Below are 13,162 nucleotides of genomic sequence, written 5' to 3'. Positions count from 1 at the left end.
TTATCTCATTTTTAAGAGGCTCTGCTGCGAGCGAAAGGCCAGCTGACCACTGCAAGACCAGCGAAGGGCTTGCTGGGCGAAGCATCGCATTATTGAGAGGCTTTTACTCGACCTCCGAGACCTCCACCTCCACCTCCACCTCCTCCTCCTCACCAAGGTGCACAGCTGCTGTTAACACCCACCACCACCTGCCACACATCAGAGCCACGGACGCACTTTGCCCCAGACCCTCCCCAAACCCCTATCCGCTCCCTTCAGCACCTCAAACCCACGGAGGGTCCATCCCCTCCTTCGCCCACCGCCGCCGCGATGGGGCGAGGGGAACGATCGCCTCAGGGCGGTGGCGGCGGTACCTCAGGGGCGCTCGCGCGGGAAGGGGTGGGGGCGGGGGGAGAGGGGCGGGGAGGAGCGGGGGGGGCGGTCGCCCCCCCCGGTCCTCCCCGCCCCTCTCCTCCCGCGCGCGCGGCGGGAGGCACCTGCGCAGGCGCGCGCGCACGAGGCGAGCCCCCCCCACACCCCAACACACACACACACACACACACCCTGCGTGCGCGCGCCCGCGCGCGCGCGCGCGGGGGGGGGGGGTGGCGCGCACCTGCGCTGCGCCCTCGGCCTCGCGCCGCGCCGTGAGGGGCGGCCGGTCGGTCCCGTCTGCCGCCTTGAAGGGACCACGGCGACCCTCTGCTTCTTCCTCATCCTCTTCCTCTTGCTTCCTTCCTTCCTCCGACCCGCCGGGGGAAAGCCCAGGTGACCGCCGCCGGGGTTGCGTGGCGTGTGTGTGCGTGTCCGCGTCGAGTTTGTAAGTTCTCAGAGGATATCGGCCTCCCCCCACCCCAGCCCAGGCGGGGTTTCCTCACAGGGGGTCGGTGAAGGATACCCCCCCCCCCCCCATACTTGCCGCTCCCTCCGTGACCAAAAATAATCCTACTTTGAAATCGTGGCTGCTGAATAACGGCGTTTACACCGCCCCACAGCCGGCCCCCACCCCAAATTACAGCGCTGGGGGGGGGGGGGGGGGCGTTTAGCTGTTTTATGGGCTCCCTCCCATGCCTGCGCTTTCTGCCCTATGCAGGTGAAGGGAATTACCGTTGGGATCACTCAGCCTCTGTGTGTCGGTCCCTTGGCAGATAATCTCGGGCAGTTTTAAATATTTCCCCCCCCCTCTGGTTTTGGGGTTGTTTGGGGTTTTTTTTTTGTCACATTTATGTAACAAGTGCCTGCCTGCACATTAGATTGGTGTTGCCGTCTAGGGCGTTGCATGCTCTGGGGGTGCTGTATCCAGTGCTGTGTCTGAACATTAAAAAAAATGTCTTTCCGTTGAAGAAGACAGGGGTTAAAATGAATGAAGATCTGAAGGTTAATTTGAGCTGGCTGCCCCAGGATCATGTAGAAGCCAGCTCTACCGAGAATGCCTCAGCCGCAGGCTCCTCCCTGGTTCCTGTCGTAGACCCAGAGCCAGAGCTTTTGGTAAACCCCTGGGACATTGTCTTGTGTACTTCAGGGACCCTTATCTCCTGTGAAAATGCCATTGTGGTTCTTATCATTTTCCATAATCCCAGTCTTCGCGCCCCCATGTTCCTCCTGATAGGCAGCCTGGCGCTGGCAGATCTCTTAGCGGGCATTGGATTGATCATCAATTTCGTTTTTGCATACCTTCTGCAATCAGAAGCTACGAAACTGGTTACGATTGGACTGATTGTTGCCTCTTTCTCAGCATCTGTCGGCAGCTTGCTAGCTATTACTGTTGATCGTTACCTCTCCCTGTATTACGCTTTGACTTACAATTCAGAGAGGACTGTCACTTTTACCTATGTCATGCTTATATTGCTCTGGGGAGCATCTATCTGTATTGGACTGCTGCCTGTAATGGGCTGGAACTGCCTCAGAGATGAATCCACCTGCAGTGTTATCAGACCACTCACTAAAAATAATGCAGCTGTCCTTTCGGTCTCTTTCTTGCTTATGTTTGCCCTCATGCTGCAGCTCTACATTCAAATCTGTAAAATCGTGATGCGCCATGCCCATCAGATTGCCTTGCAACACCATTTCCTGGCCACTTCCCACTATGTGACCACCCGAAAAGGAGTGTCTACTTTGGCCATTATTTTGGGGACTTTTGCTGCTTGCTGGATGCCTTTTACGCTCTATTCTTTAATAGCAGATTACACTTACCCTTCTATATACACCTATGCCACCCTCCTGCCAGCTACCTACAATTCCATCATCAATCCTGTAATATATGCTTTTAGAAACCAGGAGATACAGAAAGCACTTTGGCTCATCTGTTGTGGCTGTATTCCATCTAACCTGTCTCAGAGAGCAAGATCACCCAGTGATGTCTGATTGGCAGCTAGGAGGACGCTCCTTAACATGTTACTTTCCAGACATTCTTGCAATGCTGTTTTTGGTTTAGATGCATTCATTAAATGGTGTGTGATGGGTTCATATAAAAACCACAGGATGCACTGACCTTTTGTAAACAGAAAACCCCAGTGACCAAAATGAATCAAGTGGTTTAAGGGAGATTTCCAAAATCAAAATAACCAGTGTTCTTACAGATTTATAATGTTGCTCAGGGTCTTTTTGTTATATTACCCAGACTTTGCCATGTTTGCCATAATTTTACATTGTTTGCTAATTAAAATTAGATTGAAACAGCATACCTCCTTTGAAATTGTTTATGTGATTGAGTTTAGTCATACTGCATGTTACAGTCTGTTGTCAGGATATTTTTTTCCCTCTAATTCTTTCTGAAACAGAAAAAAAAGAAAAAAGAAAACCCAAGTCCTGTTACCCCATTTGTATGTCATCAGAATACTCTTCAAAATAATGGCCAATTGTACTGATTTGTATGGTATTTATTGCAATAATCTCAGTGCAACAAATTTGCTCTAAGTGAGGAAGTACTTGTAATAGCTTTTTATTTTACATCTCAGCAAGCATTAGCTTGATAATTGTTTTAAAGGGTTACCTGTTCTCTCCTGAGTTCTGGCTGGATGTTAAAACAGAAGATATGCTTTGCCTTCCTTTTCAAAAGTGAGCCATATGTTTTCACTTAGATACGGGATAACAGAGCTCATTATAGTGTTAATTTTAAAAGGAATTCAGGGGAGATCTTCGAAATTGATGAAACAATATGGCCTCTTTTGGCTATGCATTTGTAACAGATGCGAGTTGCTCAGACAAGTTTATCTTTTCAGAAGTGTATAAGAAAATATCTAATAAAATAACCTACAAATTGCTTGCGACACGTATTTAGCATCTACATGAAATGGTTCCCCTTAAGTTTGTTACAAAGTAAAAAATATTACCACTTGTTTTCATTGTTCTGCTATATAATTTCAAATACTGAAGTTTATAAATACTGAGAGCATATCTAGTTCATAATTGTATGCAACCAGAACTGCAACATGAAACAATATTTTCTCCTTTTCTGGCAGTTTCATCTGCTACAGATTGTGATTCTTCGCACTGTACGCATGTCAGTTCACTTCATTATAGGATGATAGTTCTGGTCTAAAAAGCAGAGCTACCTCTCATGAATGGTTAAATTTCAAACCGCTTCTAACCTTTTACTGAAGCCACATTCGAATGCACTAGAAATAAAACATTGTTTTCTAATTTGAAGACATGATTGTCAGAGACGAAATTTTCTTGGCACCTGTCTTTGTGAAACTTAAGGTGTACCCTAATGACAGTGCATAGGAGTTTTTAGTACCACTACCATTAGTGTTGATGGGAGCTCAATATGTTAATGCCCTGGCATCAGTAGGAGGTTATATTCCCTTGAATGTCAAAGTCAGCATACTGTATTGTTGCTTCAGTATCTTCCATTACAGTTTAAAAAAACCCAACAAACTCAAGTGTAAAAATAGCAATATTTACAGTTCAATGAAAAAATATACCTGTATAGTATAGATAGTAGAGACAACTGTGTTGCTGGTCTGGATTTTTCCAAATGCAATCTGTCCTTTTCACATGGACATTTGGATGACTGTAGCTTTTTGTGGTAAAGTTTCTGTGACATTAAGAATCATACGCTATACACAAAGCTGAATCTCAAATGTGAATGAGTTGTCTGTAAACAAGGCTCTGTAGAGGTTTTTATGAGCAATAATTAATTTTAGTTGCAATGCTGGGTTCAAATTCCATTATTTACTTGGTTCAACCTTCATAATATTTGGCTCTTACTTTGTAAAGTGATTAGTTTAATAATTGCATGGCATGGTCCAGTAGAGCTGTGAACTTGCAGCTCCCTTGGCTTCACTGCAATTTACAGATGCTCAGCACAGTTAGACTATGGCCCCTGCTCAGCGTAGGATATTGGTGTTCTTTATCTACTTCTGAATGCTAATGAAACCCTAGTCATTGCGTTTTGTTATGAATTTTTGTATAAGAAATAATCACTTCATAAATATCCATGCTATGTATGTGTGCAGTTTTGCAAGTATGCAAAGTATTGGGAATAAATGGCAGCAAAAGCCATGAGCTGAGTAATGTAGAATGGCACTTCTAAAAGCAAAAAATAAGTTAAAGTCATGCAAAGTTTACCCGCCCCCTTTTTTCCCCCCATTTGTTCTTCTATATCAAATTGCCAAAAACTGTGATGAAGATGAGCAGCTACAACTGTGACCAAGATTCAGTCCCGAGGCCAGTTGTTGGTTTGCTTACACAGACCTGTTCTCATCCTCTTGGATAACCTCACAGGCACTAGTGTTTTTCTCTCCACAACACCTGGGTAGTAGGGAAGCCAGAAGAAAACAGCACAGAGGGAGATAACGTAGTCCCCTCTTCTCTTGCTGGTTCACCTGGTGTCCTTGTCATCTTCCTCGCTCCACAGGCTGCTCAAATCCACAGAGACTCTCCCGAGTGCTGGGGGAGCCGACCTTTTCCTTGTGCCAGAGCAGAGAGATTTGTAATTGGAAGCAGCTCTCCTGAGGAGCAATGCGAGTCAAATGGAGGAAAGAAAGATTAATTATAGAGGTCCCACAAAGCTAGCTCATAGGGATGTGATTTGCCCTTGTTTGAGGAGTAGCACATGGTTACCTTTCACCACAAACAGATGAGAAACATGATTATGCCTCCCAAGCTACTGCTGTGACCTCCAGTGAGGATATTGTATCTTCCAGAAATACGTTCTTAAATGGAGACTCTGCAGCATAGGCCAGAAAATTCTTCTGGAAGTCGATGACGTAGGTTTGCCCACAGTTGTCAGACCAAATGTTAACATGGTTTGTAGTACCGGATAGATGCTATGTAACACACCTGTGAACGAACTCTTGGGAGTAGGGGCAGAGCTGTGGGTACAAAGCTGCCTACCTCACTTGCACAAAAGAAATGCTTGACAGACAGCCACTTTTCAGACCCTGCAGAGTTAAGCAATTCTCTGCTATCACCTCAGAGTTACAGTGTAGGCCCCAGTTCTGTATGGTGAGGTGCCAGTATCCTTCTAAGATCCATCTGAAACTGGCAGAAATCCAGCCAGCTTGCAGGATTCTGTCGTTTTGTTGTCCCATCAAACACCACCTGTGCGTAGGACCAGGGGTGTTAGAGTCACCGTTCTATGTACAGTGAAGTATCTTTCATATCTCTATCGTAATGACAAAAGACTTTTTTCTTAATGCATAATTTAGTTTAAAGAATTGCAGTTCATTTTTATTTATTAACACACATGACCCAAAGTCAATAACAGGTTGTATCTTGATGGGCAAAATTTACTGTAGTCAGTTTTTTCATATATTTATCCTCAAAGCTTGGGAGAGGATTTTTTTTAATTGTTTGTTTTTTGTTTTTTTTTAACCATTTCTCCTAACAGTAAGATTTCAGCAATAAGGGGAAATACGTTTTTAGCACAAGAGCAATAAAATCCTCCATGTTGCGGGTACTATAAACTGCTGAGTAAACTCAGAGCAACAGAGAGGAAGCAATATATTCTTTAGACAAAAAATAGTAACTTGCATAAGGACTTTAAGTAAGCAGAAGTCTTCCTTTGTTAAGCAGTTGCTATCGGACTGATGTGGGACATTATTTCTGGTTGGTTTGTGTTACAGTTATTGAGTTCCTGAATAGAATTACTCAGCAATAACCTTTTACCTTAGTTCTTGGATCCTGATTTTGTGCTATGTGCAAGAGAGGATTATGTACTGCAGTGGGGATTCTTATTCTTTTCATTGTTTGGCATTTAGTTGTACAGTGTTCTATGGATAAATTCATTGCGTTCAGGATTTCCGATTGTAACTTAATACTGACAATACTCCTTACCAAACAAAAACTGAGAATACCCAAATTTGTCATGCCCATCAAGATGGATATGATAAATGGTGCTAGCCCATTCTGAAGACAGCTTGGCTTTTAAAAGAATAAGATTATGGTATCATTGAAGAAAACCCCTAACAATGCCCAAGGTATTTGGATGCAAGCTGAAAGGCCTGCTGTCGCTGCTGTATCTTCCTACCATGGACACTCAGTGACATAAGCAGCTGTGTCCATCCTTTGGGTTCAGGGGCCAGCCTTGAGGCATCTTGGAGTCAGCAAAACCCCTCCATGGACAGCAGTGAACTTTGGCTTAGACCAGCAGCCGTTCTGTCCCCAAAGAGTTATTTTTCTGTTGCCTCATTTTCTTAGGGTTTGTTTAGCTTTTAAAAATGAGGTACTCGTGGATTCATTTCTCAAAAATGATAAGCAACCTGCCCTATAACTGGAAGTTTGGATAAAATAGCATCGCTACAAATCAAGCCCCTGAAACATAACTACACACTCCTTACTTTTAAAAAAAATGTGGTTCTGTAACATTCTGAACCATATTTTCAAAATGTTGGCCCTGACTTTTGTGGAGAGAAAGTATGTATGGTCTGGTTTTTGTATGTACAAGAAAGAAAAATAAGAATTGGACTGAGCGGTCACTATTTAAAAAACCACCAGCTATTCTGTCACTTTATCTGAGATACTGAATGGTTCTTAGTCCTTGAAAAAGAAACCAACTCTGGCAACTCTCTAGAAAATCCTGAATACCCACAAGTCAGTGTAAAAGCTTTGTAGCAAAAGTAGGAGGTCTAGCATCGTTGCCAGTGCAAAACAATTTGATGTAATGGCTCTCTTGTGAGTGGGAATAGGAACAGCGTACTTGCACGCCAGCTGTAGACAGCTCAAGTCCTAGGTGTATAGGAGTAGCACCAGAAAAAGGTGAACAGCATTTCTTTAAATCATTCTGCTGCAAGAAGACAATATCAGGTAGACTGTCACTGGATACGGATCCTATGTTGTAAGAATTCAAGAATATTTTAAAGTGCTAGTGCCCAGCTATTCAGGAAAAGGTATCATGGTGGTGTACTTTTTGAGGGGGATCAAGAACGCAGCTAGATCTATGAAAGAAGTAATTAAGGATGACGTTAAATATCTACGTGTAGACTCATCACCTCTCTTTGAGAGAAGGTCTGAGAATCTTTTTAAGGTTTTACTTGGCTGCCTTTTGGAGCAGCTGATTCTAGAACAAGAGGTTGCTCCAGTACATATATTAAATGCAGTAAATAATCTGTCCTTCTTTACATATTTATCAAAGGGAACAAATAGCTATTTGCAGTCAGAATTGTTGTTTGCAACTAAACAACATCTTTTTAATAATACCACAGGAAGCCATTTTACGAAAACAGTTTGATAACTTCAGTAGTAAACTTAGGAAAACAAAATTTTCACGTGCTTAGCATATTGCAAACTTAGCATATTGCATGTTAGCAAGAAGCCCTGTAACTTGATTGGTATTAGGCAGCAGGGATACTCAAAAGCATGTGAAATTTGGTGCTTAACCAAAAAAAAGGCCAGTGCTGATAACAGTACATTGCTATAATTGGGAAACACAATTTTAAATAATATTTCGATTTCCTGATATTTTTTTCTGGTTTTTGAATGCTATTATATAAAGCAGTGGTTTACCCTCTCTTTCAGTGCCACATTTAGTTTGGCTCAGTGATAGTTGAGAGATGTGCAATGGAGAAAAAAAAATAAGATTTCTCAATCTCTGCTTATAGAGAGAGGACTAAAAGGAAGGGGTGTGATTTATATGTCATGAATAAGCAATAGTACAGGAAAGGTAAATTAGGCTGCGTCTCTCCCCCATCTGTCAGTAAAAGAATGATGGGATTCCCAGTAAACTTGAAAGGTCTCATATCTGGAAATACTTTTTTGGTGCAAAAGGAAATTACCCCATAAAACTGGTTGCTACTGGCTTCTTCAGACCAAAAATTTGCAGTCCTTTTTAATGGGTCAGAAATCTGGATGAACTGCAAGGATATCTGCTTTCATATTAGGTGCACAATGAAAGATGAGAGGGTGCCAAGTCTATGGCTTGGCAGATCAGCCAGGTACTCAGTGCTTGAGCTTGGATAGGAAGGATGCTTGAATAAATGTGTCCCCTGTGAGAAGGTTAGTTTGAACTGTCCATTTTGAACATTACCTGATGTACATGGAGCATCTGAGAGGGGCCCTGGGGCTGCCGTTGTTCCAGGGTGTACTGTAGCTGTCCCGTGTCCTTGAGGCTGGCAATATTGCTGTTCTCATTGAATGCTGTCCAGAGAATAGAAGGGAGGAAATATGATCAGAAGTGAGGTCCTCCTTCCTTGAAAACGTGACCTCATATATTTTGTTCAGTTTATTACTTGTCTTGTTACCAATGTCTTACATGGCCCCATTTGAAATCAGAAGAGGATTTTTTGTGGAAAAATATTGAAAATATGAAAGTAGAACCAACAGCAGATTATTTTACAGTAAGTCGTTATGTATTTCTGTTTCTTCCGAGGAGCAGCTGAGTCTGTAAATTTGCAGTAACTGTTTCTTTGAAAACAATATGCCTTTGCACTAAAAAACTAAAAAAGTCCATGCTGCAGTTTATTCACAAAATTATTGTGATCTTCTAAGCCAGACAAGAAGAAACAGTTGCGTATTTCACCATGTTACACAAGCTTCTTGTAGAAGAGAAGGAAAAAAACCAAACCTGAATGTAGGTTAGATGAAACCATATTGCAGTTAACTAGTGTATCACTGCTGTGATGCAGACTAATTCAGTGCCATTGAAAGGATTAGGGGACATTTCCAGAGGAGGTTCTTTCTCTGCAAATGGGTTGAGAGAGTAAAACTAATTTTAAAATAACAGAGGTCAGTTAAACTTGCCATCCCAAACTCCTTGAATTGGCTTTTAAGGAAATTGTCCTCACCTCCCCAAACCTTTTGTTTTGCACTCTGCATGTGCCAAGGCAATTTTTACAAACTTGCTGACATGCCTAGATATTTAACTGGACAAGATAGTGTTATGGGTTTCCCCCATCCCAGGTGGGGGGAAGACTTTTATGTCCCAGAACTAGTGAACTGATTTATCTGATACCTCCAAGTAAAACAGACTTTTCTAAAAAGCACAGAGTACTTACAGACATCCACTGCACAATTAGGGGCTTCATTAAATTACTAGTGTAGAGTCATTCAGCTTATGGCCATAGGATTACGGGGGGTAGGGGGTGGTGTATTTTCCTTTTTTTTTCTTTTTTTTTTGGTGGGTTTTTTTGGTTGGTTTTTTTTTTTCCCCCAGTAGTAAGATGTCTGGCACAGTCCTTTTTGTTTCAAGATAAACGTTGCTTTATGGTTGGACTGGATGATCTTAAAGGTCTTTTCCAACCTAAATGATTCTATGATTCTAAGAACTTGCCTCTCATAAGTACCATGCTGTGTTCTTAGGTAAAAGTTTATTTACAAAGGTTTTAATAGTTGGTTATAACCCTTTCAAATATATCAGCAGCACTTTTTCATTGAACAACTTTGGTGAGCATTTGCCTTACACTGGAAATTTATCTGATTCACCTGCGGGGGGGAGGGGAGAAGAAGCAAGTGAACTGCTACAGTTTTCTTTACACTGGTGATACTCTTTTTTTTCCTCAAACCATTTGATCCCAACCATATGATCTACTGTGATGTCTGAGCATATTCCTGGTTTCTCAAGGAAAAAGCAAGCCAACTGCACATGCTGAAGACTGCATCCTGCAGGGATTTACCTTAGAAAATGGAGAGGCCTTCCACTTTTAAGGAATAGATGCCAACAAAATAGATTTGAGTTTTTTTAAAAAGTATAAACTAATTCTTAAAAGGAAATACCTGTGTCCAGGTTTAACTAAAGAACTTAAGTACTAGTTATATTACATGCTGAGTGGAGAAACAGTTTCTTAGAGTATTTTGGTATGCCATTAACTTAAGTATTATGAGCTATCATACTTAAATACTTAAATAGCATAATTACATACTTAAATATAATATATATACATAATCATTCTGATAATTTAATTTACTTTTTATATGTATGATATGCTAGATGTCATGCTTTATACCTTCAGTGTTGTAATGGTCCTGTAACCAAATGTAACCTCTTTGCTGAGGCAGTTTCATACGATTAAATAAAAAACATTGCCAAACTTATATGAATGTTGGAAACACTGAAAGATTCAGTGGTAAGTAATCGATATTTCAACAAAGACAATCCAGAAGTTTTGGAAAGGAGGTGAATTCTCATGACTTTAATTTGGACAAATCCCACTGCCAGCTCTGGGATTGCAGGAATGTGTTATATGGCCACATATGGGACAGAATACAAGAAGGGTATTTATCACTAACATGAGCCTGTATAGCAGTTATATGTTCCTGCTCATGCTGTTCCCTCTCTCTCTATCTTTCATAGGTGATTTGGTAACAGGACTGCATAGATCATGAGTCTAAACAGCAGTCCACACAGTCATATGACACAGGTGCACATTCTGCACTGGCTGATGCTAACCTGGAGAATATTACAGTATCTAAAAAATCTTACACGTTTATTTTTAAAGGGCACACGAAATACACATATGCTTCAGGGGCATTCTAGGAAAAGGGACTAGGACCTGTAAGATTTAGGGCCAAGGTATGGAGCTCTTAATGCATTGATTACTTATGGTCCCCATAGAATTTTCCTCTTAGTTCAGTGTTTGCTAAGATGAAAATCATCAAAATAATCAGGAATTCAGCTTCCACTGCTTTCAGGGAGGATATATTTTATAGTATGCAAATGAAAGCAGCATGACCTGGCCCTTCAAAAATTGAGATACCCACATTCTGAAAGGGATGTACTGTTGTGTCCCCATGGAGCTCGGGGAGTTGTGCCCCATCCGTGGGTTTTTGTTTTGCTGCTCTTTGGTTGCCCTCTGACAATGTAGTCCCTCAAGGTATGAGCAACACTTGGTCCACCTTGTGGTGCCTCTGCCCCAGAGGGCTCACGAGAAAATAGCACGGAGGTGAGGCTTTTCCACAGTGTTAATTGCAGGGTCAAAGCACGCTGGGTTTGGAAGGGAGTTCTGCTCTCAGTAGAGAGCTTTCTGAAGACGTGATAGAAAATGGTGAGCCTTCTTCAATCACATTTCAACCAAATTTCAGCTCCTTTCTTTTGTATTTGCCTTAAGCGGAGAATTCCCTTAGTCTAGGAGGAGGAGACTAACTCATTGCTGGGAGTTAGCACGCTCCAGCATGCAGCTTTTTACACGGCAGCTGTCCCAGAGCAGAGCGGCTGAATGTACAGTAGTCTGCTTCTGAACTCAGGCTGGTCGCATAGGTTAAAATGTATAGGAGGAAAATGTGGTTTTCCAGAATGTGGAAACAGTATGTGTGATTTGTGCCAAAAGTGTGAAATGGGTATTGCAGCTGAAGAGGCAGGTGAATTGCCTAGATTACATATACAGCAAAATACTCGGGCAATCTCTAGGGTTACTTGCCTGTGCTCAACTATATTTTCCATTGAAGCTGATAGCAGTCCCATGTATGTATGGAGGAGGAGAAGAATATGGACTTTTCTGTTGGGCCTCAGCCAGAGCTGAGGGCATTCTTATTTGTGTCATTATTTCTAGAAAGAGCCACATTAGACCTCTATCCATTTTGTATGTCTACATCTTCTTACTCTTTGGGGCTAAAATCTACAGTTGTGTTGTCCTTTTTTTGGTCTCAGCTTTACTGTCACAGCCAAAACCTACAAAAGTTGATTGTCAATGTGTTTACGAATAAAAAGAAACTTCATAGCATAAAATGTTATAAGTGTGCCTCTGAAATAAAGCTGTAAAACTCTGTATTTAACTTCAGGCCATGAAATTTGGAATACCCTGGCCTAGTAGAACCACTCCTAATTTTCTAGACTTACTAGCTAGACTCCCTACTTTTTTTTTTTTTTTTTTTAATTGCCAAATGCAATTAAAAATAACCTGTGGTTTACCGTGCTCATCTCATGAAATTCTCGGAGAGAGCTTTTCCTAGGAAACATTGTACAATTCATGTAAACCCCTGATACTACTGACTGCAGTGTGGTTCCATGTTGAAATCGAGAAGCTTTAGCAAAAGCAGCTGCATGGGTGTATTTCTCATGCTACACAGCTCATTAGGAGCCAAATGGCTTTAAACCAGTAATTTAAATTCTGCATGTTGTGCTTTTCATATGAGAACCAACTACTGGTTTAGTACATGAAGGCCTGTGGTTATTTCTTATACTAATTTAGGGTTTTTTTCATTTAACTGTGGTTGAAGTTTGAACCATAGCTTGCCAGTATATGAAGTAATTTTAAAAGGAAGTGAAACATCTTTGCCTCAGTTTCCCTTCAGATTAAAGCTTTGGACTGCAACTACAGAGCTTCTTGTTGTATACAAGATAGTAATTTAATGCACTTTATTTAAAAAAGGCACAAATTATTTTGTTTATAAAATGTTACAATTGCACTATGCTGTAAGAATCGGTTACTAAATATGAACTGTACAGTTTTGTAGTCAACATTGTAAGTGTTTAGTCATAAATGATTGAAACAATTACATGTTTCAGTTAAATGTTAATTTTATATGTGGTATATGTAACCATAAATAAATTTTCCTTTCTAAAAAAAGAATGGTTGTCTGTTTAATTTCATTGAATTTCACATTCTATTTCAAATAACAAAACAATATTCTTTCTAAAAATATAAAATTAAATATGTTCCAGTGCAAAGAGATGGCAGATGACACTAACTAAACTTGGGGGATTAAGTTCAGATGTGTAAACTTCAGTTGAACTTCTGTAGATCCCCTGCAGCCACTAACACCACAGGAGGAAATATCAGGCACTACAGTTCTGGACAAAAAGTCT

At 41.3% G+C, this 13,162-nt stretch overlaps 1 protein-coding gene across 2 annotated transcripts; it reads left to right on the top strand.

The window, feature by feature from the left end:
• Positions 1-613: 613 nt before the first annotated feature.
• On the top strand, positions 614-12,917 carry GPR12 (G protein-coupled receptor 12). Of its 2 annotated transcripts, none has more exons than XM_052812896.1 (2): positions 614-747; positions 1,327-12,917. In XM_052812896.1, exon 2 carries the CDS (start codon positions 1,339-1,341, stop codon positions 2,341-2,343), a length of 1,005 nt encoding a protein of 334 aa, XP_052668856.1. In that variant the 5' UTR covers positions 614-747; positions 1,327-1,338; the 3' UTR covers positions 2,344-12,917. The 2 variants fall into 2 exon arrangements, with proteins under 2 accessions (XP_052668856.1, XP_052668855.1); XM_052812895.1 differs by having other exon boundaries at positions 614-799; positions 1,324-12,917.
• Positions 12,918-13,162: the final 245 nt, after the last annotated feature.

The sequence above is a fragment of the Harpia harpyja genome, chromosome 17 (genome assembly GCF_026419915.1).
Source record: "Harpia harpyja isolate bHarHar1 chromosome 17, bHarHar1 primary haplotype, whole genome shotgun sequence".
NCBI lineage: Eukaryota > Metazoa > Chordata > Aves > Accipitriformes > Accipitridae > Harpia > Harpia harpyja.
This window is presented reverse-complemented; position numbering and strand designations above follow the sequence as displayed.